Source organism: Myotis lucifugus, unplaced genomic scaffold, assembly GCF_000147115.1.
Source record: "Myotis lucifugus unplaced genomic scaffold, Myoluc2.0 scaffold_382, whole genome shotgun sequence".
In the NCBI taxonomy this organism is placed as follows: Eukaryota; Metazoa; Chordata; class Mammalia; order Chiroptera; family Vespertilionidae; genus Myotis; species Myotis lucifugus.
In genome coordinates this window covers 677,880-704,856 of record NW_005871430.1, presented here as the reverse complement: position 1 = coordinate 704,856, position 26,977 = coordinate 677,880, and the positions used below count along the sequence as shown (strand labels likewise).

Genomic DNA, 26,977 nt, shown 5'->3' with positions numbered 1-26,977 from the left:
TGCTCAAAGATTCTAAATCCCAATGTCTTATTCAAGCTGAGACCTGTGGAAATAGTAGCTACCTATTTGAACATGCTTTTTAAAATGCTGCTTGATCGCCTGGCTGGTATGGCCCAGTGTCATCCCATGCACCAAGAAGTCACTGGTTCAATTCCTGATCGGGGAACATGCCTGGGTTGCAGGCTCCATCCCCAGGAGGGGGTGTACAGGAGGCAGCCAATGTTTCTCTCTCTCTTCCTAAAAAAATCAATAAAAATATACTTTTAAAAATGTGCTTGATCACTTTTGTCTCCTTCACTATAGTTAGGTCCAACTGGGCAGTTATCCTATATTTCTGGTTCATCCTTGAATCCAGTGCCTGACAGAGAAGGTGCTGTAAAGCATGGCATATGGTTAAGTCAGTTAGTCTGCTTCCTCGACCGTTTACTGGATCTATGATTCATATTAATGTCCTTACAAATATTTCTGATAAGAACTATCACTCTCATTGTTAAAAAAAAAAAAACACCTGTTATACTGACCTAAAGTCAGCTTCCTTTCTATTTCTGTGAGTCTTGTAGCATAGACTTTTAAATGGGGGGTTTGGGTGGGGAAGGGGGGCTCAAGATGACTGCTAGACTAAAGGTCTCTTCCATTGTACTACCGATGAACTGATAACCTTTACCAGGGCCATCTCAGTACAGGTAGACACATGAGTATAGAAGCTGAATAAATGTCCTACTTCTATAATCAGAAAATAAGTAAAAGTGGACGAAAAATGCAAAGACAGTGAACAGGCAACTATAGTTGCCCTTTTGCTCCCTGATGTTATCCCTTTAAGATGGTTCACAAACCTCTAACCTTTAGTCGCTCTCTTCTTTGTCCCAATTCCTCTTAAACTTTATCGAGGCCCATAACAATGTAAGAGCAATTAACAAGTCAGCTCATAAAAATGTTAGGTTTCCAGCAGACTCACCTACCCTCCCCAGGTCTGAAGCATCCAGTTTCTAATTCCTCCAGAGTTGCTACAATGGACAACTCAGCTCTAGGCAGGATAAAAGGGTAGTGTTTTGAACCCCATAGACCTGTCCAGGCTGTGATGTCTGTACCCGAGAAGAGCTTTTGTGAACATGATTCCTTAGATCAGGGGTCCTCAAACTACGGCCCGCGGGTCACATGCAAATACAAATATTGTATTTGTTCCCGTTTTGTTTTTTTACTTCAAAATAAGATAGGTGCAGTGTGCATAGGAATTTGTTCATAGTTTTTTTTTAACTATAGTCCGGCCCTCCAAGGGTCTGAGGGACAGTGAACTGGCCCCCCGTTTAAAAAGTTTGAGGACCCCTGCCTTAGATCCTACTGGTTACATGATTAAAACATGCTGATTTTCATTTTTAGTGATTACCAGAATTTCTGTTGTAGATACGATGCCACAGGCCTGACTTCTCAATTACACCCATAAAACTGCAGATTCCTCGTTTCCAATCACTTAAACTTGTAAGCATTTTCTATCGCAAGACATAGTGCTGGATAAAATCGAGTGCCTTCATCCACTCAAACTCCCTCACCGTTCTAAACTAACACTAATTTAGTTAATACACATACAAATTTCTGGCAGCAGAGATGTGGCCACTTAAATAACAGCGACTTGTCAAAACTTAAACTAATCTTAAGGCAATCAGTGATCAGTTGCAAGCTGATGAAATACTGAGGTCTTCCAAGCACCCCACAGCAACCTGGCAGTTCTCTGCAGTCCTAGTGACAAATGACCAGGTGTCTAAAGGAGGAAGCAACTCTTATTTTAAATTATGTCTTTTATAATTTTTTTGCACAAGCTGGAAAACAATGCTCACCCCCAAGATGCCCGCTATTTTAAAACTTTCTGCACTTTAAACTTGGTTTTCATCCCCAGAAGTGATTCTTAAACTCTTAATTTTGGCTTGTACATGGTACAGTTAGCCAAATCTCTAATCTCTTCTCTAATGAGAATGTTCAATACACTGAAATCTATAAGGATCTCTTTATCCATGAATACACAGGAGATGTACACACAGACTTTAAAACAAATAATTCAGCAATCCTAAATTCTTTCCAAGATGTTAACATGATCATCATGACATAATCCAAACTTCCTCAGGTTACATTTTTCAGGACTAATCTCTCAAAAAAATATAAGCAATTTACCCAAGACTAAGTCTTGGGTTCCATGAATATGTTTCTTTTCTTTTTTTTTTTAATAGATTTTAAATATATTTTATTAATTTTTTACAGAGAGGAAGGGAGAGGGATAGAGAGTTAGAAACATCAATGAGAAACATCAGCTGCCTCCTGCACACCCCCCACTGGGGATGTGCCCGCAACCAAGGTACATGCCCTTGACTGGAATCCAACCTGGGACCCTTGAGTCCACAGGCTGACGCTCTGTCCACTGAGCCAAACCGGTCAGGGCCATGAATATGTTTCTTGATGTGATTTATAAATTCAACCATTCCACACCTTGTGGTAAACGAATCACATTTAATTGTGACATTTTAAAATTGTACAAGTGTTTTGACATCTGCCCCCTCCTCCAGTACTTGTCTCTTTAAAATAACAGAAAAACACCAATCACAGGTTTAATGGTTTTAATAAGTTTACCCCTTCAGTTTCGATTTGCAGCACCCAATATCCCCTTTGAAACATCAGACAGACCCGACAATGGCCGACAGTAAATTTCAGACCTGCAGAGTTTAAGAGTTCAGGTTCTCTGAGCATTCTGTGTTGCAGTGGCACTTGTCCAAAACTGGTACCTCCCTGTGGCTGGGGAACTTTAAATGTACCAGTGAAAAGAGCTTTTCCCCTTCAAGGGGAAGGAAAAATCACTCCTCAAAACCCAGCAGATCTGGCTGTGAGGTCTTTCCTCCTGTCCCATCTCTTCAGGCTTATTTTTTGCAGTGGAGCAAGAGAGACCAAAATCTAACCTGAGTTACAAGAAACAAGACAGTGATGGCTATAAAGGGAGTGACCAGGAGTAACGGACACTCCTTTACCTCCCACATCCAATGTATGTGCTTCACAGAAAAACAACAAAAATAACAGGTCCACAAAATACAAAAGCTAGAATTACAAAATCCATTCATCCAAGGGTGATGGAAGGCAGGAAGGGGAAGTGGAAGGGTGAATGGCACGGGGAGAAAAAGTATTCGAATCAGTCCAGGCGAGGGGAGGCTGGCAAATGCTAGAAAAGAGCTGCAGAAAAACCTGTGGGCCTTTCAGACTCACAGGTGTTAAAAGTCCACATACTGGTGTCAGGAGATTTTGAGACAAAAATCCCAGTTCCTCAGGAGGGAATACGCAGAAGGCCCTTGGCAGAGTGGGCCCTGCCTTCCCTGGTGGGGGTGGTGAACCAGGAAAGAACTGCACAGCCTCCTTCCAATCCCACTCCTTCCCCCTGGGTGGCAGGTGACTCAGTGGCCTGCAGCAGCCTTCAGTTTGGCAGGAGACGAATGCGGCGAAGGGAACTTCTCTGCAGAGGCTGAGCTACTCAGGGCGGACTGCAGGTAGACCGTCTTGTGGAAGAGTCTGTTGCTTAAGAAAACCACCAAGGAGAAGAGGCGCAACTGGAAAAGGCTACAAGGCAAGAGAGCCAACTTGTGAGATCCCCAGCTGGTCAGAATTATTATCCGACTACATTAAGTTTTAAAATGACAGGGAAAATAAGACAAGTGAAATTTGATCAAGGAAGTACAGATAGTAGACACAGTACAGATATTGGACACATGGATTAAACAGGCAGCAACTAAAGAATGCACTGGTTCCTGTCACTGTCGTAAGTGTAATGAACTCACCACCATTTGAAGTATCAAAGCTTACTTACTGGAAACAAATTTATATTTCAGATTAACTCTGAACCAAGAAGCACTTTTCTATAACTGACTTCAGGGCACAAACTTCAAGCTACGTCTGAAGACATCATATGCGTATGTGTTTCATTTTCAAGAGAGTTCCAGACAAAGTCAATTCCTACTAAGACTCACACTGAGCATTGCTGGACAGCAAGAATAAGCAAAAACTCAAAACAGATCTGACATAATTGTATCCTCTGACTTAACCAAAATTGAGTAAAGGCTGAGCTTTTCTTTGAAGTGATAAAACTTTTGGAGTGCTAGTATTACTGCTAAAGACTCCTTTTAAAATACTGTTTTACTATCATCCATATATATAAAAGCCTAGGCGACCAAATGTCCAAACAACATTTGACTAGTCACTGTGACACACACTGACCACCGGGGGCAGACGCTCAACGCAGGAGTTGCCCCCTGGTGGTCAGTGAGCTCCCACAGTGGGAGCACCTCCGCAGCTGCAGTGGTGGCAGCTGCAGCGGCAGGCGCAGCATGGCGCCCGGCTTGGCTTCCTCCCTAGCCACCTGCCGCTTCAAGCACTACCACATCCCCTGAGGGGTCCTGGATTGAAAGATGGCACAGGCCAGGCTGTGGGACCCCACCAGTGGACGATTCCGTGCATCAGGCCTCTAGTTATCATTGAACTCCTACAGCCAGACACATGGGCCTAATGCCTTTTTAAAAAGTTGGCCATTCTTACAAAAATGAACATAGTTACCAGTGTTTACAAATGCCTTATTCAGTAAATTGTTAAATTTTTAAAATATGTATTATAGCATCAATTTTAAAAACATATTCATGTACATATATATGCATGGGGGAAATTTGGGGATATATCCCAGAAGTGTTTTTCTCTTACTAAACTGTACATTAATGTTTTCCAGAAATGTAAGAGGTTATTTTTTAAAATGTCTCATTCATATACTAGTAATTGTGGTATTATAGCCCCAATCCTTTACACAGAAAACAACGTACTACACTTTGACTAGTACTGGCTAATACTTACTAAGCTTTGCCAGGGGTCTTTGCTTCATTGGCGCTAATAATGAATAAAGGAAAGAGGATAGAGAAGAGGCAGCCACTGTAAAAAAAAAAAGAAGAAAAATAATTAGTCACCTTCATAACAGCCATGACTTTGGAGAAGACATGAGAAGCCCCAAATTCCTTTGCGTCCAGTGCTAACATTATGGCTTGATAAGCCCTTAATAAATCAAACACATCTTTAAATTTTTAAAAAAGGGTTTTTCTAAGCACTGGCTATGTTTAACACTGCTCCAGGAGGCAACATAGATGAAATATGGCATACAGGTCCTGCAGACTAGATGTTAATACTGACACATGTCTAGGAGAAAGTCCTATGGACAGCCTAACAGTCAACAGGAATGAAGAATGCCTAGCACAGAACCAGGCGTCCAGAAGATGCTCCCTGCGCTGAGCTTTGTACCAGTCCCCCTCCAGGCCCTCCAGCCAAATCACCTGATAATGTACGAGGACTGCATTGCTGTGAGGAAAGCCAGAGGTAAACCAAATCCAAAGTAGTAAGGCCAGTTCCTCTCTATGTTTGACAACCGCTGGTGCATTTCAATTCCTAAAACAAGGAGCCAACACAATTGAAATTCTTACTTCCTTTTCTCAAAATGACTAAATACAGGAGACAAATTTGAGGTTTGAGTTTGGGATATAGGTCAGCCATTTAGAAAACAGCTAAAACACATAATTCAGCATTGTCCAAATGTGATATAAAGATTTGAGGCAAAGTTTTTACAATTCAATAATCACAATTTCAAAGCTGGCAGGCTAAGTGAATTATGAATGACACCACCAGCATCCTTTGTCAGGATTAGTCCTAAGCAAAGCAAGATATCAAATAAAAAGTTAGCCATCGCCTAGAAATTAACCTCTTTCAACCAGACATACCCAGACAGATATGTAAAGGGCTTTTAAAATACCCAAAATTATCTGAATGCACTGACATCAAATTAATTTCTCTAATTCAGAATGCCTTCTGCTCATTTATGGCTCAGTCAGAGCTACATCACATTAAGCACCGTAAAGGTAATGCTGCATTGCTGTACGCCCCAGCATCAAAGTTAAGGGTTAAGCCAAAGGTAAGTGCCCTCTTGCCAAAGATGCTACTTCCTTCCAAGGACGGGTTGCCAAGGGCCTAAGCGTTAGGTAAGTTTTAAGAAGTCTGCTTAGCAGCAGCATTTCCAAAGTGAGCCCCCAAGGTTTAGTTTGGAGTTTCTTCAGCTGGACTTACCTTTATTGAACCAACGATATTCAAAGCAGTACAGTGAGTAGAGAAGGGACATATGCAGGAGACTGACCAGCTGACCCACAAGGTGGATGGGAAAGAGACTCACAAACATCCCCTGAAGAATAAACATGGAAAATCTTAATTCCAAAGTTTCAGAGACCCAACGCTATTCGCCTGCCACCGAGTCATTACTCTCTGCCCCGAGAGCCATTCAGTTGCTTCTCAAATTTCTGACAAGCAGGAGAGTGGAGAATGCCCAGGTGGCAGGAAAGGGCAGGTAAATTCATGTTTCTTATTCTGTGATTTTTAAATTTCCTAGTTGTTTCTGTAAAAAGCTTATTTAAAAGTCATTACCTCCCATAAAGCATTTCGGCCCCAGGGTAAATGCAGTACCCCGTCTGTGTAAACTTCCCTCTAGTGAACCTTTATTTTGAAAGCTGTGCATGTGCCCAGTCTCACCTGGATGAGGAAAAGAGCCTGCAGCAGAAGATTGAAGAGCATGTCAGCAATGATTTTGCTAACACTAGGGAATGGGTGAGGCTTCCGCCCTGATACCTCGAATGCCAGGTCGGCTATATCCTGTAACAGAGAAAGTAGCTCACCCAACCAGGAACGAAATGGCCCCCATATCCATCCCAAAGCTAAGGCCACTGATCTTCCCTTGGACCTGCCAGGTGAGAAAAGCTCTGTTGGCCCGACACGGTAATTCCATTTTACAGGAGCACAAACGCCACCCACTGGCTGCGTGACCAAGGAAGCCTGCGAGTTGCTCCCTACAAGGCCACTCACTTCGCAGGCTATAATCTGCCACCTGTCAACCCTCATGCTACAGGACCCAGCCTCCATTCCGCCCTGGACCTACTTGGAACCAAATGGCATTCACCACTTTGCTAAGCACAAACAGGGGGAGCACCCAAAGAGCACTGAAAATGGACGTGAGGAAGAATTCCAGCCATGACCAAACATCTCCATGTAGAGACGGATCACCTACGGAAGGGGAAAAGAGTTCGTTTAACTGGAGAAATGGAAAACCAGAAGACCAAATATGGAACCCCTAATCGTGACTATTCCTCCCACCCCCGCCCCACACATATCTTTGTTTTTTGCAGCACAAACTATGCCCTTTTCAGATATTTTTATTCTTTGCAAACATCAAATTCTGGCCACAACTCCGGTTCAGAGTAGCCATAGCTATGTGCTGCTTGCCTTGAGACAAACCTGCTTACCTGGTGGTGACTGAGATGTCACAGTGATTAACAGTAAGTAAGATGCAGGAAACCACCTGAGCTCAAATCCCAGCTCTGCCATTTACTAATGATTTAACCTTGGTAACTAACTTTCATTTCCTCACCCATAAAATGACATCTATAACAATACCCACTCAAAGGGCGGTTGAGAGGTTTGAGTTAAAAACATCCCAAGCTCCTGGTACATAGAAAGAGCTCCATAGACTGAGGGAGACAGGAAAAAACCTCCTACCTCTATCCCAGGCAGACAGCACCATACTTACCAATAATCTGGGCAGTTACTGACTGAAGTACAGGAATAAACACTCGATAAAACAAGAGGAGACTGAACTAAAGGAAAGAAGCAAGAAGGTAAATATTAAAAACCCTTCTTCAAAAAAAAGAGTTCCAAGTGTCAATGCAATTATTTTCCAGATGGAGGTGACTTTATAAATTAGAAGGCCGGAGCAGCACCAAAACTGGACCCATTTCTAATCCCAATATCCATCTAAGAGGTACAAACCTAATACTGCCTATAAAAACAGTAAAACTTTGGGGGCAGAGAAGAACATTTCAGACTGTATACAGGACAAAATAAAGGCACAGACTAAGTGCATAGTAATGTTTTATTAAAGTTAACACCTGGAAACATCTGTGAAATGTTTAAATTAAGGGAACAAATTACATCGAATTCCAAGTCTAAGGAAATATTTAACTACCTGTTTTTTGAAGTATTCAAATTTCACCTAAGCCTGGGTTGCTTCTCACTTAATTGCAGGCAATCTTTTCTGGTGTGGGTTTCAATAGATATCAATTCTAATAGATCGCTATAACCAGATGAGGGGAGACCCTTGTCCTCATCCACCTGTCATTTCCCTCTGATCCCACAAGATGCTCTTAGCCAAAATGTCCAGACAATGTCAAGAGAAATTATTAACCAATAACAACATTAAAACATGTGAATAAGTAATTTAAAAAACTTATTTTAGGAATAGCCCTTTATTTACATACAAGTGTTCTCTGAGTGAGAATAAAAGCACTCCAGTTGCATAGAATCCTAAGTTATGGTCTTAAGCATGTGTCAGCTGGTAAAAGCTACTTGTCTCAGTTTAAAGAAAACAGAAGAGAACTATTAACAGCAACAATCCGAAGATACTTACAAGGCACCTAGAATTTGAGGAAAAAGAACTTACCCAGAATACTCCGCCATTCCAAGCGCAGCACTGGAAAATTCTACTAACGATACGTGGCTCACTGCAAAAGAACACATGTATTTAGCTTACAAGGCAGATAGGCCATTTTCATACTGTCATTCAGTAGCTCCCCATTTGATATCTTTTGTTGGTATTAATTTTCCAGCACCCATTGTTCTCCCAATGTTCTAATGTCAGTCAATAAGAACAGACCAAAAACATTTCTAGAGAAGCAGCTTTTCTCAAAACAAAAAATTTATTTTCTAAACTCCAAGACCGAAGAAGATTAAAAGAGGATGTCTGGAGTTCTACCAATAAGTAAATCCAAGTATTATATTTCTGACTGCAAAAGTAAAAAAAAAAAAAAAAAATAAGTAAACCCACATAGGCTCTCCTAGAAGTACCCATCAATCCAAATAATTCTTTTGTGGTTCTCTCGTCATCGTTCTGATTAAAAAACAAACAAAAAACAAGCACCATGACATCTGAGCAAGGATGACTGCTAGACCCTAGTTTAAATCACTGTAGGTGGATGGGGGAGAATAACATCACATTTTGGGGGGAGAGAGTACAAAAAACAATGGGGCGCTACTAAAACCCCAAGTTACGTCACACGGTCTCAATTCTATGCTGAGGAGCAGTCATGTCCTGAAGTGCCTTCCCTTGGAAGGGGGCTCAGACATTTCCGACACCAGCCTCCACTCCTTACCTCTCTTGCTTCCTCTCTATGCTCTGGGCTCTCCTTTGTGCCAGGACACTGCTTGCCCTTCTCCGACGCTGCTCCTCTCTCTTTTGCTGAATTCGAGCATCGAGCTTTGAGATGGTACAAATTCCCCAGATGGAGTCTTTGATTCCCTACAGACAAGAGTATAATACAAGAGTATTCTTTTTAAAGAGGGAAAATGATGGATCAGGGAATACTTACTTATATGCCGTAAAGTGTTATCATGGTGGAAACCACTATTTATTTTGCTACGTGGCTTACGGGAACCTTGATTTTTTTTTTTTTGAAATAATTCCCAATTTGTAGAAGAGTTGCAAGAATGGAAAACTTCTTAATACCCTTTCCTCCAGATTCACCAGATCAATATTTTGCTACACTTACTATTATACATAAAATAGGGTCACCCACATACCAAGCATCTGCAATGAGCTAGACATGGGCCATATGGAAATGATCAAGAAACATAGCAGGAAAAGTATACAAGTAAACAACAACAAAAATTATAGTTTAATTAACTGCCACAACACTTTTATGTCCAAAGTAGAGTGGTAGCGCTGGGGTACCTGACTTCTGAAGCAGCAGCACAAAAAGGCAATCTGGTAGCAATGGTGAGCCTGGATTTAAGGATGGCATTTTCACCCATTGTTATTAGCCAAAATAAATGTTGGAGATAATCACCAGGATACAGAGACACGGGCAAGTTTATGAACTACCAACTGATAGCACCATAAATTGGCACAGTGTGCACCTGATCTTTTACCTACGAGTAATTTTTAGTCTTATTTTGCTTTTAATTTCTAAATCTTCCACAACAGTTTAAATATTCCAGATAGTAGAGTTCAAATGGCTGAGGGCCTAGTATGTACGAGAATGATGACAGGATCCCCACTTACAGCTCATGGGGCAGACAAACATGTAAAGTGTACAATGCAGAACTGATCCAGGGTTGAAATTTTATCACACAAGGAGGTAAAGGTATTAAAAGTAGATCACATTGCATAGAGTCTCTTTAGCCCTTCCAAGATACTCCTTCCATTTCTCTTTTAACTCAAACTCCCCACCCCCATCAGAACTGGCCTCTCTCCTGCTCCTAGGAATAGAGCTAGAGGGGCCACAACTAGGGCATTAGACCTCAGACATCCACTATAAGAGAATTTTATGCCATTGGAAATCTGGGTGACTAGGTTCTAAGCAGATCTTTATGGGACATTTTCCTAGAGCATCATCATCTGCACCTTATAAAATGGGGGGTCTCTAATGTAGTAAATCCAAATGTAGTAGTTTACATAACAGTAATGTAACCAATGTTCATTGCTTAGTTTTGACCAATGTGTCATGGTTACAGGAGATGCTAACATTAGCAGAACCTAGTGACGGATACAGAGGAACTCTGTACTATTTGGCAACTTTTCTGTAAGTCTAAAATTATCCCAAAATAAAGTTTAAAAAAAAAAAAGGGCTCTGGACCCAAGCTGACCAGGATTCTCATGCTATAGACACCAGGAAGGTCTACCAAGCTTCTGCAAGCTAGGGTAATACCTATCTCTTAAGTAGAGTGGATTAGGATAAAAACCTCTATGTGAAGGACCCAACAAATATGAATACCTAAAGGATTTCCTAGTCAGTTCCTACAGCAAAAGGGTCATGAGATGGCTTGATGTACTCACCCTGGCAAGGTCCTGGAGAAAGGTTTTGACACTGTCAGCCATATCTTCACCACCCAAACTACCAACTATACAGAGGAGAGAGAAGCACCCCAAAATCTCTCATCATGAAGAACCTGGAAACAGAGATAATGGGAGAAAAATATTTAAAGATAAGTAACTTCATGTACATTTCTGCATGATGCCATTTTCCACATACTTGCATCTCTAATAGGAGTCCTTAGGATTCTAGCCCTTAGATACTAGGACAGTGAACTAAAGTAAGGTTATCCCTGCAACTAATGAAATCTGCAATGGATAAATTATTTTTTAATTTAATTTAATTTCACTTTTACAGGGGTAAATGGCTCTGGGACCAGTAATCTCCTCCCCGGACTTTGATGTCCCTAACTGCCCCCACACACATTCCAATATCTCCTTAAGCTATAGGTATGCTTGGTGTATAACCTCTAACACTTGAATGAAAGTACAAGAGCAAGATGAAAGTTCTTGCAAAATTTACTAAATATGCACTTCAGGCACAAGGCCCCCCTGCACACAGTTAAGTTTAAGGCGTGATGTGAAATTTCCCACCAAGACCTCCAAAAGGGGCCTCCATACACTTTCCAATTTTAAATATATGCATATAAAAGTGCAATTTTAATAAGCATGCAAGACACAGTGGATTTTATTTACACTAGGCCAAAAAAAGTTCACGCGTACAAATATTCTTTAACTCACTACAACTTTCCCATTTTATTTCTCAGGTAAACGACAAATCTAGCTTCAAAGTTTAAGAACTTGAAAGCTCATATCTGTAAGTATTCTTCAAATTTGTGTTCCCACTTAATGTCATTAAGGTGAATGATAAAACCCATGTTCAGAAATTTTATTAAGAAATTGGGATTCTAGCCCTGGCCAGTGTGCTCAATGGTTAGAGCATCAGCCCATGCACCTAAGGGTCGCCGTTTCAACTCTCCCCCTCCCTCCCTTCTACTCTCTCTGAAAAAACAATAGGAAAAATATCCTCAGGTGAGGATTAAAAACAAAAACACTTCTCAATCCTAATTAAACCAATCTAAGGTATTCTCAATTTAAGAGATAGATTATAACGACAGAATTTCACAGGCAGCTTATATAAACCTCAAATTTCAAAACGTAAGCACACTTTCCCTGACCTAAAACCACCTCACCAAACTGTACCTTCTTGACCCAACTGGACTAATGCCACCCAGAACTGAAAGAGCAGGGAATACAACAGCAGGAAGAAGGTAACTCGCACACCATCTGAACCATCTGCTCCTTAGGGCAAATCCTACACAGACGCACTCCCTTCATTTCAGGTACAGAGGTTTCCAGGGCAAGAAACTTCTCCTGATACTCACTCCCACTTGAAAACAAACAGAAAACCATCTCAGCGTGAAAGATAACTCAGTGCCAGGTGAGTAGTAAAATGCTCAATGATGACACACAAGAAAGACACTGGTCTGGAAAGACTCGCATGAATCCACTCTGAACCAGCTACTTACTAATCTATATTTTAAGGGTATCAAAATCTTCATGTTTTTAAGTGCAATAACATGAAAATAAAAAACTTCTTTATGAACATAATCGCACTCCAAAGTGAGCTAGCCACATATTGAGTCTGGATCCCTCACGGGGCAGAGAGAGCCTGAAGCAGGTCAATCCCAGGCCAGTAGAACAGCTCTGTTATCTGAACCATGGCCATTAACACCTGGCTTCTGCGTGCACCGAGGGGCAGGTTACCTACTGACCAGCAGTGGCCTTTGAAAGATAGGTCACTTCACATTTTATGCGGAGATCCTAGCAGCCTTCCTTCGGGAATATTTGGGATTTACCGGTTTGGAGAAAAGGAACCTGCCACAATCTGAGACCCCACAGAGACTGAAGAGCGCAGGGGGGACCCTCCAACTCACCTGGAAGGAGGGAAAGTGCAACGGGTCCACATCATGTTACAGGCGGGGAAACTGAGTCTCCAAAGATGAATGGCTAACCCAAGGCGACAGCACAGGGCTGGGCTACAGCAAACTTGAAAGCCCCGGCGTTCTACCCTCGGTCGGACCTTTCACTCCAGAGGACTGTTGTTTACCCCGAGCATTCCATAGACAAAATGTGTCTTAATCCTGGAAATACCCCTCCCTGGCCACCGAGTGCCTCGCAGTCATTAGAACTTGGGAGGCATCTGCAGAGACACGAAGCCCAAGTGCGGAAAGCAGGAGGCGGGCAGACCCGCTGCAGGTGCAGGAAAGGTGAGCGCCCTCCTCCTCACCGGCCCCTGGACTGGCTCCAGGTCCGCCCGGTGGCGGCTCCCGGAGTCCTCGGCGATTCCCACTGAAAACCGCGAGCTCCCTCCGCACCCGCAGCGGCACCCGGCGCGGAGCCGTTCGCCCTCGGCCACCGGGCACACGGAGGCATGGGACGCGCGCCCCCCCCCGGGCATTCCTCCTTTCCAGGGGGGGTCCCTTCCCCGCAAACCACACGACCCCGGAGCTCGGGGCCTGCAGAATCTCACCGCCCGGAACCGGAAGGTTCCCTTTCCTTCGCCCCAGTCCCTAGCGCGCGGCAGTTGCCTGGGTCTCCCGAGCCTGCACCTTACCGGCAAGTCCGCCGCTCGGCTCCGACCCGGCCCCTCGCCCACCGCGGGCCACGGGATCCTCCGCGCCGACAGCCGGCTGCCGCCCGGGCGCTCCCAGGGCCGAGCCCAGGCGGCACCTGCACTGGGCATGCGCGGGAGGCCGGGGCCGGGGCGGGGGCGGGGGCGGGGGCGGTGGGCACTGGGCACTGGGCGGGCGGGGAGCCACCAAGGCAAAGGGGGAGAGATCCCCTCGGTGGCGGAGGCAACGCGGGGCTGCGCCCGCACTGGGCGTGAACGGGCTGCTGGGAAGTGCACGGGCCGCCCAGGGCAGAGACCGGGTCGGGGCAACATAGGGCGACGGAGCCTGGGAAATCCAGTCGGCCCACAGGCCGGTGCACGTCCCGCGCCGAATCTGGGACGCCCAGCCTTTCCGGAGCGCTTCCCAGATTCGGTTCTTCCGGATCCGTCATCCTGCTCTTCGCCCTCCCCATTTACTTGTGCAGAGTTGCATGTCCTTATGAAGTCTTAGGAAGCCTGACAACAGGAGAACAATAATACAGAAGTCACCTTGGTTTATTTGGTTGGAAATTTTCTGTAACCAAAGGTACCAAGCAATGATGGGTTTAAGTCAAGCTCCAAATGATTAATAGCACAAGCCGCCATGCCATTCGGCTGCATTAGGGGTATACTCTGTGGGCAAAGTGATGGTTAAGATAAAAACATAAAAGTAAATAGAGATAAGACTTCATCTCCATCTTCACCAGTCCACTTCTACCCTAGGGACAGGCATTTTCTTGGCATCAAACCATCAAGCCCTACCTATAACCTTTTTCTCCCTATTCCCAATCTCTTCTATATATCTCACTCCTGTTAAAACATTCAAACCTGTAAAGAATTTTTGTGAGTTTAGTTGAGCCAAACTGTCAACAGTTGCTGGGAAGCAAAATCTCAGCGAATTGAGATAATGCTCCAGAGCAGCGGTCGCCAACCTCTTGGACCTCACAGACCACCAGTGGTTCACGGAACACCTGTTGGCTACCGCTGCTCCAGAGAATGGCAGTTTTTAACCTTTTTTTTTTTTTTATCGATGTTATCATAGATGCAAAAAGACAGGCCCAGTTAAGGTAAAGGTTGACCTTGTCAGTGAAGATACCAGCCTAGGTGTGACTACCCACCATAACTGCTTTTAGTTAAAGTTTAATTTCAGACCATCCTTTGTGGTTACTTTAGGTCTTTGAGTTTGTAAGACTGCCATGAAGGCGTTCCCTGAGCTTGTCAGGTTAGCATGTGGCCCCTTTCGTCCACAGATGGAATACACCAAATGCAGGATCTTGGATATGTTTTCTATCTGCTGAGACTTGTCAGAAAGATTAAAATAGCACATTCCTTTAAATTCCTCACAACCGTGGCCACGCCACAAACAGCAAACAACCTATTGCTGTCCGCTTCTCTAGAACTGCCTCCCTGACCTGGCTCACCTCTTGATTTCTCCCATGTATAGCCCTGGTGGTGGCATTCAGGGCTTTTACCATGCTACAAGCCAGCTGGGCCACTTCTACTTTAAGGGAGCCTACCAGTACCAGCATAACAAAAATGGATGAAATATATTCAGCAGGACTCCACAGGTGGAGACGACATTGCAGTGCAGTGCAATGGCCGTGAGAAGGTCTTTTTTGGTTCCGACTCTGTGATATTTCTGGGGCTCAAAGATGGACAGTCATCCTAAGCAACCTTCATCCCTTACCTGGAAAGACTTCCATGAATCACCCCCCCCCCCACACACACACACACACACAGTGCTGTTGGCAGGGATATATGAATAAACAATTATCCCACCTATCAGAAACCAACCACCTGGCAGCGTAATATGTCCATTACTATAATGGAGGGTGAAATCATCTGAACAATTCATATTGTAGTTACTAGATACTTAACCACAATAACTAGAACACCTGGTAAAAGTCAGACATTCGCCACTGAGAATTACTGCACTAACCTTTAGAGCAGCGGTTCTCAACCTGTGGGTCGCAACCCCTTTGGGGGTCGAACAACCCTTTCACAGGGGGTCGCCTAAGACCATCGGAAAACACATATATAATTACATATTGTTTTGTGATTAATCACTATGCTTTAATTATGTTCAATTTGTAACAATGAAATGGGGGGCACCACAACATGAGGGACTGTATTAAAGGGTCGCGGCATTAGGAAGGTTGAGAACCGCTGCTTTAGAGGAAACATCCCTGCATCCTTTTCCCAGACAGTGGATCCCAACATATAAAGGTCTCTGTGTATGACTTTCCAAAATGAATGGAATAATTCTATATATTATCAATAGGTGCCCCAATTCCTACTCAGCAAAATGTAAAGGTCAGTTCTACACAGGTTCCTCCATTGTCAACTTCAGAGCAGTTGGAGTGGTGAGAAGCACGTCCCAGGGTCCCATCCATTTCTCCTCCAGTTGGATCATCATCCTTGCACTGCTTATATCTAACTTCCTACCACATCCCCCCTCAAGTATCTTGGCTCTAAAGCAGTGGTTCTCAACCTTCCTAATGCCGCAACCCTTTAATACAGTTCCTCATGTTGTGGTGATCTCCAACCATAAAATTATTTTCGTTGCTACTTCATAACTGTAATTTTGCTACTGTTATGAATCGTGATGTAAATATCTGATATGCAGGATGTATTTTCATTGTTACAAACTGAACATAATTAAAGCATAGTGATTAATCACAAAAACAATATGTAATTGTATATGTGTTTTCCGATGGTCTTAGGCGACCCCTGTGAAAGGGTTGTTCGACCCCCAAAGGGGTCGCGATCCACAGGTTGAGAACCGCTGCTCTAAATTATTTGAGAAAAGGGGCACAGGGTTTCTTCTGTAACTGCTTCGTGCTGAGGGACAACATTTTCCTTCAGAGCCAAGAGATCCTTGCTCTCTGTCAGAGGGACAATGAGGCCTGGGCGCAGAAAGAGTTGGCAATGGTGCCTAGAGGTGGACAAGGCAGACATGGGAGGGACAGGGGAGGGGCAGGGGGGCTGCAGTGGGAGGGGTCGGGTGGGGTGTGGAGGATGGGCCAAGACCCACTCCTGTGTCCACAGCAGCCTCGGGGCCCACAGTTCCTTTCAAGATGCACGAATTCGTGCACTGGGCCCCTAGTAACATAACCATTTCAATAACTTATAGAACTTTTGCTTCCTGGGCAAAAACAGGAAAGACCTTTTCCCTTTTAATAGACTAGAAAAGGACTAACCAAAATGAGGTTTATTCTCTAACTTCATTTGCCCTTGGGTGTGGTCAGCAAATGACACTAGTTGGATTTCTGCTATCTGTTTCCCTGAGTAGGTTGATATAAGCTATTTATCCTCTGGTTAGGGAGGCAAAATGCAAATCATTTATTCTTAAGTCTCCATGGTTTAGGGAAGATAGGATTTACTAGATGGCTCCAAATTACTGTGTAATGTGAAAGTATTATTTTATTTTATTTCTCCTTACAAAAATGGGAGTGGCCCCCCACTGCTATTTCTGTAGCCTGCTGGGGGACACTTCTACTAGGAAAAGAACTTGGGGGAGTTCAGAAGGTTTTATTTCCTGTATTTTTCTTTCTGAGTAGACTGTAACAACAAGAAATCTTGCATATAAGAAGAGTTCTTAAAAAACAGAAACAAACAAACAAAAACCCCTACAGTAAATAAATGAGTACTCTCAAAAGGATGGACTGGGACATTAGCCTTAGAATCTTATCTCACACTAACCCAGCACAGCAAATGGGTTCTGAGTAGCACAAAGCCCAAACATCAGAGACAGAGGATTCCCTATGTTAATAAAACAGTAGAGAGCAAACTAAGTCCTCCAAAGATAAGAAAGCAAGCAAAGAACGTCAGTAACCAAGTTACATCATAGACAGACAAGAACGTTCACTCGCTAAGAGTTTCCAGCGGTTGATGCCTTCAGAGGGAGAACAGGAAGGGTCACTAAGATTAAGAATTCTCGGCAGCTGCTGGGAAATAACCGAAATCCCTGACACAGGTTCAGCCAACCACAAGTAGCTGGAGCCCCTAGCAAAGTGGGATACGCCCCATCTTTAAACAACATTAAACCAAACAATAAAAAGACACAAAACAATCAACAGAGAGGCTATCTATAATAATAAAAGGGTAATATGCTAATTAGACCGGACATCCTTCCAGACGACCTTCCAGACAAAGTGGGGGCTGCGAGGGAAGCCTGAGTCCCGGGTGCCAGAGGGAAGCCGGTGCTGGCAAGCGGAGGAAGGAAGGCCTACTCTTGCATGGATTTCATGCATCGGGCCTCTAGTGTACAATATTTATGGGCACGTACAACCCACAGACAAGAGCTTCACATCATGCTCCTTGTCTGTCCAGCCACAGAAATCTCAGAATGCCCTGTGTTTAAAACCAACCAAAGCAGAGCAATGTCTCTCGTCCCAGAGTGGATCAGACTAAAGACTTGGAGACCAAGCAAGGACCACTGGAGGTCCCTTGCCACCCGGAGCTGATCAGGCTCACCCGGAGGACAGGCAATAAAATGCCTCCCATGCCACACACACTACTGCCATACACAGAACATACTTCCTTACAAGGAAGCGCAGACAGGAGGCAGCAAGTACTTCTCGTGCCATACAAACACCCTTGATTCCTCCTACAAAAACGCTTCAATCAACTTAGGTCTCAGGTGACACGTGGAGAATTGCTGAGGCTACAGCTGGAACTCAAAACAGGAAAATTCCTGGCAGCGCTGCAAATAAAGAGTCCAGACCTCAGCCCCAGGAACCCCAAGTCCAGGCAGCAAGCGGGATCCTCGGTACTCACCCCAGAGGAGTCTCTTGCTTACGTCCTTTCGTTGTGCCAGAATATGTAATTGGACAATCAGTGGGTCCGTGCTGCCTGTCACTACACGAGTTAAGCAGAGACGGTTGAATCACATGAGCCTTTGCTCCAATACTGCTGGCAGTATGGGAGACCAGCACATCATCCACAAAAATCTGCTCTGCATCATCCCCTAAACCAGCTGCTTACATAGGGTAAGACAAGGATTATATGGATAAGTAGGGATTACAGGCATGGGGAAGTAGGCAAAGCAGGCTATGGTGGGACTCCATTGTTCAGGCAACAAGGTTGTTAATCTTTCCATGATAATAGGCAATTCTTTTTTAAAAAAATATATTTTATTGATTTTTTACAGAGAGGAAGGGAGAGGGATAGAAAGTCAGAAACATCGATGAGAGAGAAACATCGATCAGTTGCCTCCTGCACACCTCCCACTGGGGATGCGCCCACAACCAAGGTACATGCCCTTGACCGGAATCGAACCCGGGACCCTTGAGTCCACAGGCCGACGCTCCATCCACTAAGCCAAACCGGTCAGGGCACTAGGCAATTCTTGAATGAGAATGGACCACACTCCAAGGTTGACTCCCAGGTACTGAGGGCAGACAACTCCCAGCCGGGTCAAAATTCTTTTCCTTTCTTTCTTCCTTCCTTCCTTCCTTCCTCCCTCCCTCCCTCCCTCCCTTCATCCTTCCTTTCCTTCCTTCCCTTCCCTTTCCTTCCTTCCTTCCTTCCTTCCTTCCTTCCTTCCTTCCTTCCTTCCTTCCTTCCTTCCTTCCTTCCTTCCCCTCACCCGAGGATATTTACCCATTGATTTTTACCCTGTATAAGCAGCTGGCTTATGGGGGCCGCAGAGCAGATTTTTGTGAATGACCTGCTGCTCTCTCAAACTGCCGGCAGTATTGGAATAAACACTCACATATGATTCAACCCTATCTCTGCTTAATTGGCTCAAGTAGTGACAGGCAGTACAAACCCATTGATTGTCTGGTTACACTACTTACTACTCTATTGCATCTCCCCCTTAATTTCTGAAACACAAAAATATGATCTAATTTTTTCCATGATTCAGTGTTTTTGTTTTTGTTTCATGATTCAAATGTTTTAATGTAGGAGTCAGGAAATAGCAATCTCTGGCTGAATCCAGCATGCAGAAATGTTTCGTTTGGACTTCAGTTTTTCCAACATTTTAAAAATTAGATTTCACATGAAAATCCCATTCTGGCCTTTTAAACACCTTGATCATCTTGAAACATTTCATGCATGGCCAAATGACAGCAACCGTCTGGAGCTAAATAAAAACCTCCATAGTCCCCAAAACCCAAACAAAGAGAGACCCCTTGAAGGAGTCATCCTTTTAAGCCAACTGTCTTGCTAAGTGAACTCTTATAACTGACTTTCAACTTCCCCCAAAGTATTGATCCAGGTAAAACAGGTGGTGGTGGCCATAGCACAGATACCTCCTTGCTCAGCTACAGATAACCAAGACTGTTCTATTATCAAGAACAACTTTAGTCAGAGAGTCTAAAGATCTGGACAGATAATGCCTTAGCAACAAAATCTGTAATGGTAATGTCTCCAAGAATGAAGAAGGGGTTTCAGATCATATTCCCATTTGTATCTATTCCTAACCAGGAGAATATGGCCTTCCCAAAGGAAGTGATTCCTGAATCACGAATGCCTCCTTGTAGGCCTTTCTAGAACAGTTTTGAGCATAATCAGATAATCAAAGTCATTGTCCAGCTGTGTGCCAGCCAGCTAGGCACTCATAGGCCCAAGGAGAATAATGATAAACACTACAAACAAGGATAAATCCTATCAGAAAACCTAACTGACCCCATTCAAAGTAGGGGTCAGTTAGGTTTTCTGCTAGCTAGAAATAAAAAAGTTGTTCTAAATTCCAGACGTTACCCCACTTAGCAATGGCCTGGGAGATATGGACGAAGGCATTATCTTTCCAGGCCAATGCCAGAGAGTAAAGGAAAGAAAGAAGAGAAAAAAAGGTCTAATGTTTAGATAACATAGTGTTGCAGAATTTACCAGGCGACCAGAAAATACACAATGAGTACTCGGAGATTCAGGAAAAAAAAAAAAGAGAGACCTTTATTCAAAGCAGCGCTGCTGGCTCAGGGGATTCAAAGATCCAAAGCCTGAACATCTTATACAAGGAGATTACTCCTTAAATATATATTCCTAAAATTCTTTGTTTCCTAACTCCCGGGCTTTTGCAGCCCTACCTTAGTTAGAATGGGGAAGTAAGATTACAGCTAAAGACCTGGAAGTAAGATTACAGCTAAAAATCCTCTCTGGCTAAGCTGTTAAATTCTGGGTTTGTGGCCCTTGTAAACTGGGAGTATTTAGGAAAACAGATTATTGCCTAAGGCAGGGGCAGTGACTTAATTATAGGCTAACAAGAATGTGCAGTAGGATACTGGTTACTGGCAAGGATTCAGATTGCTAACCCCCTTCTCTCCCCCGCCCCACCCCCCAGGCTGCCCCCTATATTCTCCTTCAGTAGAAAGTCTTGATTTAGTGTGTTCGGCAAAAGCAGTCTACATCAATGTGAGCTACTTCTCTTCCTAGTCAGTATGATTCAAAGAATTGTGTGTACAGGCTGTCAATGTTTTCCACTGAAAAATTGTTGGGAAATTCCTGTAATGTACAATCAAACCATTTGTTTGGGCAGGACAGTCCAGGAAAAGTACAGCAATGCTAATGGAGACATTGACATAGTAGCCTTGTGATTATAGCTAGTAAGGGAGGCACTGGGGGAAAGCCCCAGAAGTCTAAATTCAGGGTCAGTTCGGAAGAACTGACATTTCGCCTTAGTCAAATTCCTAGGAGAAACTTACAAACATGGGCAAGGCAGTTGCTCCCAGTGGTGGTTGGGCCGGGAAGAATCCAAACCCCTCCCAGGACAGGGTCTCTTTTTTAAGGGGCTTCGTAGTAAAACCATATGGTGGGTGGTCACCTAGATTGACCAGAAAGAACAATGCTTTCCTAAACGGATAGATTAACATCAGGCAGTGAGCACACTCTACACATTCATTAACTTCCTTGGGGGTGAGGCTCCCATACATACAAAATTAAATATGTTTTTCTCCTCTTCATTTGTGTTATGTCAACTTAATAGACCAGTCAAAAGTACCCAAAAGGGTAGAATAAAATGTTTTCTTCCCCTACAGAAGCAAATAGGAATGCTATTTACTGTACTTTTCCCTGTATAACACCCCCTCCACTTTTCCAACCCAAAATTAAGAAATCAATATTTTAAACATAAAACAGAACACATTTTTGTTTAGTAATTACCACAGGTAATGTTTACATACCAGTACTATGATATTATGCAGCATATCACTTTATTCAGCCTCTGTTGCATCACTTCTCTCTTCTTCATCACTATTAGTTCCAGACATATAAATTTCTTCAGCTTCTACTGTATCACTGCTGTCTTCTGAGTCATGTCTATATATGTGAGATCATCTTCATAAACTGGTGGCATTTTCTGAGCTAACTTTGTTCGTGTTCTCATGGTCAACCCTTCTCCCCTCATGAAATTGAAGCACCATTTTGCCTTTCCTATAAAACCAGCAATGTTTATTTTGCTTGCAAACATTCTTGCCTGACATTGAATAAGCTTGGTTGACACACATAAGCCACTCTGGCACTGCTCCATAATCCAAGTCCAAGCCTCTGCTCCAAGTTTACCCATTTTGCTGGTTTTCCTCTTAAGGCCGCCTTCTTTTTTGGCATCTTAAGGAGTTGTTCTTCCTGTTTTCTCCACTGTCTGGTCATACACTCAGTGGGAGGACGTCCAAATTGTCTCTCTGCAGCTCTATTTCCATGCTCTTTTGCATAGCTGATTACATTCAGTTTGAATTTTGCAGAGTAAGACAATTGCTTACCGGTATTTATCTTTTTATTTTTTGGCATCTTTATGGGCTCAGAATGCTCTGGTCCCTGTTGCATCTGCTCAATCTCCACCTCCATCTCCACCTCCATCTCCACCTCCAATTATGGCATCAGCTGACATCAGTAACAATAAGGCTCATGATTGGAAGAAGCCTGTTTGACAAGGTATGGGCAGCTACGCACCCGTGCAGCTCCCTCCTCAGCTTACTTCTATGTATAAGACACCCCTCAATTTTCAGTCTAATGATTTTAGGAAAAAATAGCATCTTATATATGGAAAAATACGGTATTATTGTTACCATTTTTTTAAAATATATTTTATTGATTTTTTTACAGAGAGGAAGGGAGAGGGATAGAGAGTTAGAAACATCAATCAGCTGCCTCCTACACACCCCCCACTGGGGATGTGCCCGCAACCAAGGTACATGCCCTTGACCGGAATCGAACCTGGGACCCTTCAGTCTGCCGGCCGACGCTCTATCCACTGAGCCAAACCAGTCAGGGCTGTTACCATTTTAGATATGATGAAATCAAAGCAAAAGAGAAATAAGTTGCCTAGGTATGCTGTCAGGAATTTCCCCCTCAATGAACAGACATTTAGGAAATTAGCCCTCTTCACCCAGGAATTAAAGAAACCATACATTTATGGCAGATTTAAAAATAGAGGTTTGGACTGATTCTGCTGAGCCCAGGAATTAGGACAAAATTTAGAGAATCCCTCCTTCGCTAGAGATTCAGACCAAGGGACTTGCTTGGTTTGACTTTTCATGTTAAGCTACCAGACCTATTAGAACTCAGCAATTTGCTAAGACCTAAATACTTTTTTAATTTTTTCCATTTTTTAACAGCTTTGTTGAGATATACTTCACATATCATACATTCACTCATTTAAAGTATGTAACTCAATGGTTTACAACCATCATTACATTCTAATTTAAAAGAACCATTTTTTTTTTTGCCTCAAAAAACGAACCGTACCCATTAGCTGTCACTGCCCATTCCCACCTCTCTTTCCCAGCCCTAGGCAAACACTAATCTTTCTGTCTCTATAGATGACCATTTTGAACTTTTGATGTTAATGGAATGATACAGTATGTAGCTTTTTGTGTCTGACTTCTTTCACTTAACAAATGTTTTCAAGGTTTATTCATGTTATAGCATATATCAGCACTTCATTTCTTTTATAGAAAAACTAGAGGCCCGGTGCACAATATTTGTGCACTGGATGGCGGGGTGGGGAGGGGGCTCCCTCAGCCCAGCTTGTGCCCTCTCACAGTCCAGGACCCCCGAGGGGTCCTTAGCGCTGCTGCAGAGGCTCCCGCCACCTCCACTGTGCTTGCCAGCTTTGAGCCTGGCTTCTGGCTGAGTGGAGCTCCCCCTGTAGGAGTGCAATGACCACCAGGGGGCAGCTCCTGCGATGAGCGTCTGCCCCCTGGTGGTCAGTGCATGTCATAGCGACTGGTTGTTCTGCTGTTTTTTTTCTGCTGTTTGGTTGATTTGCATATTAGCCTTTTATTATATAGGACTAGGGGCCCGGTGCATGAAATTTGTGCACTGGGTTGGGGGGGGGGAGTGTTCCTCAGCCCAGCCTGCCCCCTCTCACATACTGGGAGCCCGCAGGCGTTGACCCCCATCACCCTCCAATCACAGGATCGGCCCCTTGCCCAGGCCTAATGCTCTGACCGAGGCCTTAGGCCTGAGCAAGGGGACCCCCAGCTCCCTGCGGTGCAGGCTCCGCCCCTGCCCAGGCCTAACGCCTCTGGCCGAGGCGTCCGGCTTGGGCAGCAGGGACCTGCAGCAGCAGCGGCCCCACGATCGCACGGGCTCCGCTTTAGGCCCAGGCAAGGGACCCCTAGCTCCCGGGACTGCCAGCTTCGCCCGTGCCCAGCTCTCATCGCTGGTTCCACCCCTACTTCCCGCTATCACTGCCAGGGCGGCAAAGGCACCCCAATTCTCCGATTGTGGCTGGCTCTTAGCTCCTCCCTGGGTTTCCGATCACTGTCAGTGGCAGGGGGCTTCTTCCTGCTTTCCCTTTCGCCTCCCTGCATTGTGCCTACATATGCAAATTAACCGCCATCTTTGTTGGCGGTTAACTGCCATCTTAGTTGGCAGTTAATTTGCATATCGCCCTGATTAGCCAATGAAAAGGGTAGCGGTTGTACGCTAATTAGCATGTTTCTCTTTTATTAGATTAGATAGGATAATATTCCAACCTGGCCAGTGTGGCTCAGTGCTTGAGCTTCAACCTATGAACCAGGAGGTCATGGTTTGATTCCTGGTCAGGGCACATGCCTGGGTTGTGGACTCGATCCCCAGTAGGGGGAATACAGGAGGCAACCAATCAATACTTCCCTTTCATCATTAATGTTTCTATCGCTCTCTACCTCTCCTTTACTCTCTGAAATTAATAAAAATATATTTTAAAAATAATATTTCATTGTATGAATATACCACATTTTGATGAATAATTCATCAGTTGATGGACTTTTTGCTTGTTTTTATTTTTATTTATTATTTTTTTCGGAAATTTTTATTTAAATGTCTTATGTTCCCTTTTAACCAACTTTTTGCCGTTCCAAACAGGAGAGTCACTTCAGAGAGGAGCTGGCACGCGTGATGTCCGCGGGCGCGGAGGCCCCAGATTAGTTGGCCTGCCCCTGGTGCATCCGCAGGTGGCGGTGGTAGGTGGAGGACTGGCGGTAGGTCCTCCCGCACTGAGCGCACGTGTAGGGCTTGGCGCCCGTGTGGATGCGCTCGTGCGCCAGCAGGTTGGTCCGGTGGCTGAAAGCGCGGTCGCAGCTGCCGCAGCGGAAGGGCTTCTCCTTCGAGTGGATCAGCTCGTGCACGCGCAGGTCCGAGGCCTGGAAGAAGCCTTTGCCGCACGTGGCACAAAGGAAGGGCCTCTCGTTGTTGTGCCTCCGCTGGTGCAGCTGGAACCGACAGAGGTACTCGAAGACCCGGGGACACTGGTCGCACCGGTACAGCTTTCGGGCTCCCCCCGCCTCCTGGGGCGCCTCCTCTCGGGGAGGCTCTTCCTGGGCAGTGGGGGCGCCCGGACTTGCTGAACCAGAGCTGCGTGGACTCTCCCCGGACACCTCGCTCTCTGCGGGGCCCTGAGGGCTCTCTTCCTCCAGGGGTTGGTGGTCTGGACTGGAAAGGTTGTCGCCATCTTCATCTGCATCTGCATCTGCATCTCCTGGTGCTGCTGATGGGGGTGTCTCTGGGGGAGGCAGGGAGGGTGTCCCCCGGGTGAGCGCCTTGGCGGCTGCTGCTGAGCACTGCTCCTGGAGGTAGGCCAGGACCTGTCCTATGGGCATGTTCTCCGAGAACAGGGCGTCCTGCCCCCCCATGCTGAAATGTATCATTCTGGGGGGCCTCAGGTCCTCATCCTCCAGGTGCTCCATGAATGCCTCCAGGTCTCTGCCACTCGACTCCCACTTCTCCCGCCAGGCGGCCCTCTCGCTGTTGGGCCTGTTGAGCAGAAACTGCTCCACTGACAGTTGGACAATCATCTCTAGCTTACTGTGCCTGTCTGGCTGCAGCCATGAGCAGAAAGACCAATAGATGCCCTGAAGCTCCGCCTTCCCAAGCCTGCGGCTGCCCTTGTTCAATGAGATGAGTCCAGGGCTGGGGAAGCCGACCTTCTCCGCCTCCTCTCCCTCCTGGTTGATGGGTCCTCCGAGAATTCTAAGCTTGAAGTTTCCTGCCCAGGGACCGTTCCTGGCTGGTTCGTCTTGAGATGCCATTCTCCTCACGGACACAGATGTTCACGCTGGATGATCCTGGCCCAACGCTGAGCTGCTGTGGGGCTGGGCTGTCAGCGATGTGCTCTGATGTGCTTCCCTGTTGGGGTCCAGCCCCAGCAGGTCCAGGGGTTCCCAAAGGTGTGGACGGAGTCGGCGAAGAAGGAATGACACGAAGACAGACACGAAGACAGCGTTCAGTTGATCAGCAGCCTAGTCAGGTTCTCTAGCCAGGTTCTAGCCAGGATCTCCAACTAGGTTCTGTGTATTATTGTTTTGTTACATCTGTATTTATACCAGTTGATTGTAATCCTATCAATTTCTATTCCAAAGGTTAGGGCGTTTCTTATCTCCATTCCAGGGAGTAAAGATTATGTAGCTTAAGTGTGATTGTTCGTAGTTAAAGTGATTAAATACCCGCCTGGCACTTAGTTAAGGGGTTTTATTCCCTCCCTAACTTCAGGGGAAAAATCCCTACCTGGGAAAACAACCTTTCTCAGAGAGGTGACCTTGGTTTAAACACATAGCACCAAGAAGGGGAGCAAACATATTAATAACAGCATGTCATATATGCCACGTCCCTTGAAACATATGCTGTGCAGATGTTTCTTCCTTGCAGCGACTGTGTCAAGCAGCAAGGATGACCGGCTTCCAGCAAATTCCCCCATTTTTATTTTTTAAATGATGTGACTTAAGGTTTTTTTGTTTGTTTGTTTGCTTAAAGTATTACAAAGGGTATTACATATGTGTCCCTTTTTTTCCCCCACCCTTGACAATCCCTTGGCCTCCTCTTATGTCCATTGGTTATGCTTATATGCATGCATACAAGTCCTTCGGTTGATCTCTTACCCCCCTCTTTGCTGCCCCCCAACCCTCCCCAGCCTTCCCACTGAAGTTTGACAATCAGTTTGAGGCTGCTCTGCCTCTGTATCTATTATTGTTCGTAGTTTCTAATGGTCTTTATTATCC

At 44.8% G+C, this 26,977-nt stretch overlaps 2 protein-coding genes across 4 annotated transcripts; both read right to left on the bottom strand.

Moving 5' to 3' along the window:
* Positions 1-2,586: 2,586 nt before the first annotated feature.
* On the bottom strand, positions 2,587-13,629 carry EI24 (EI24, autophagy associated transmembrane protein). 3 transcript variants are annotated; one of them, XM_023743253.1, is made up of 11 exons: positions 13,521-13,629; positions 10,928-11,041; positions 9,246-9,391; positions 8,537-8,597; positions 7,628-7,694; positions 6,980-7,104; positions 6,577-6,696; positions 6,121-6,232; positions 5,337-5,448; positions 4,867-4,941; positions 2,587-3,588 (listed from the first exon to the last, which is right to left on the bottom strand). In XM_023743253.1, exons 2-11 carry the CDS (start codon positions 10,967-10,969, stop codon positions 3,426-3,428), a joined length of 1,023 nt encoding a protein of 340 aa, XP_023599021.1. In that variant the 5' UTR covers positions 10,970-11,041; positions 13,521-13,629; the 3' UTR covers positions 2,587-3,425. The 3 variants fall into 3 exon arrangements, with proteins under 3 accessions (XP_023599021.1, XP_023599022.1, XP_023599023.1); XM_023743254.1 differs by lacking the exon at positions 13,521-13,629 and adding an exon at positions 12,841-13,011 and having other exon boundaries at positions 10,928-11,040; XM_023743255.1 differs by lacking the exon at positions 5,337-5,448.
* An 11,278-nt stretch (positions 13,630-24,907) lies between these two features.
* On the bottom strand, positions 24,908-26,011 carry LOC102442290 (zinc finger and SCAN domain-containing protein 4-like). The gene has a single exon (XM_006101769.1). The coding sequence runs from the start codon at positions 26,009-26,011 to the stop codon at positions 24,908-24,910; it is 1,104 nt and encodes a 367-aa protein (XP_006101831.1).
* Between the last annotated feature and the right edge of the window lie 966 nt (positions 26,012-26,977).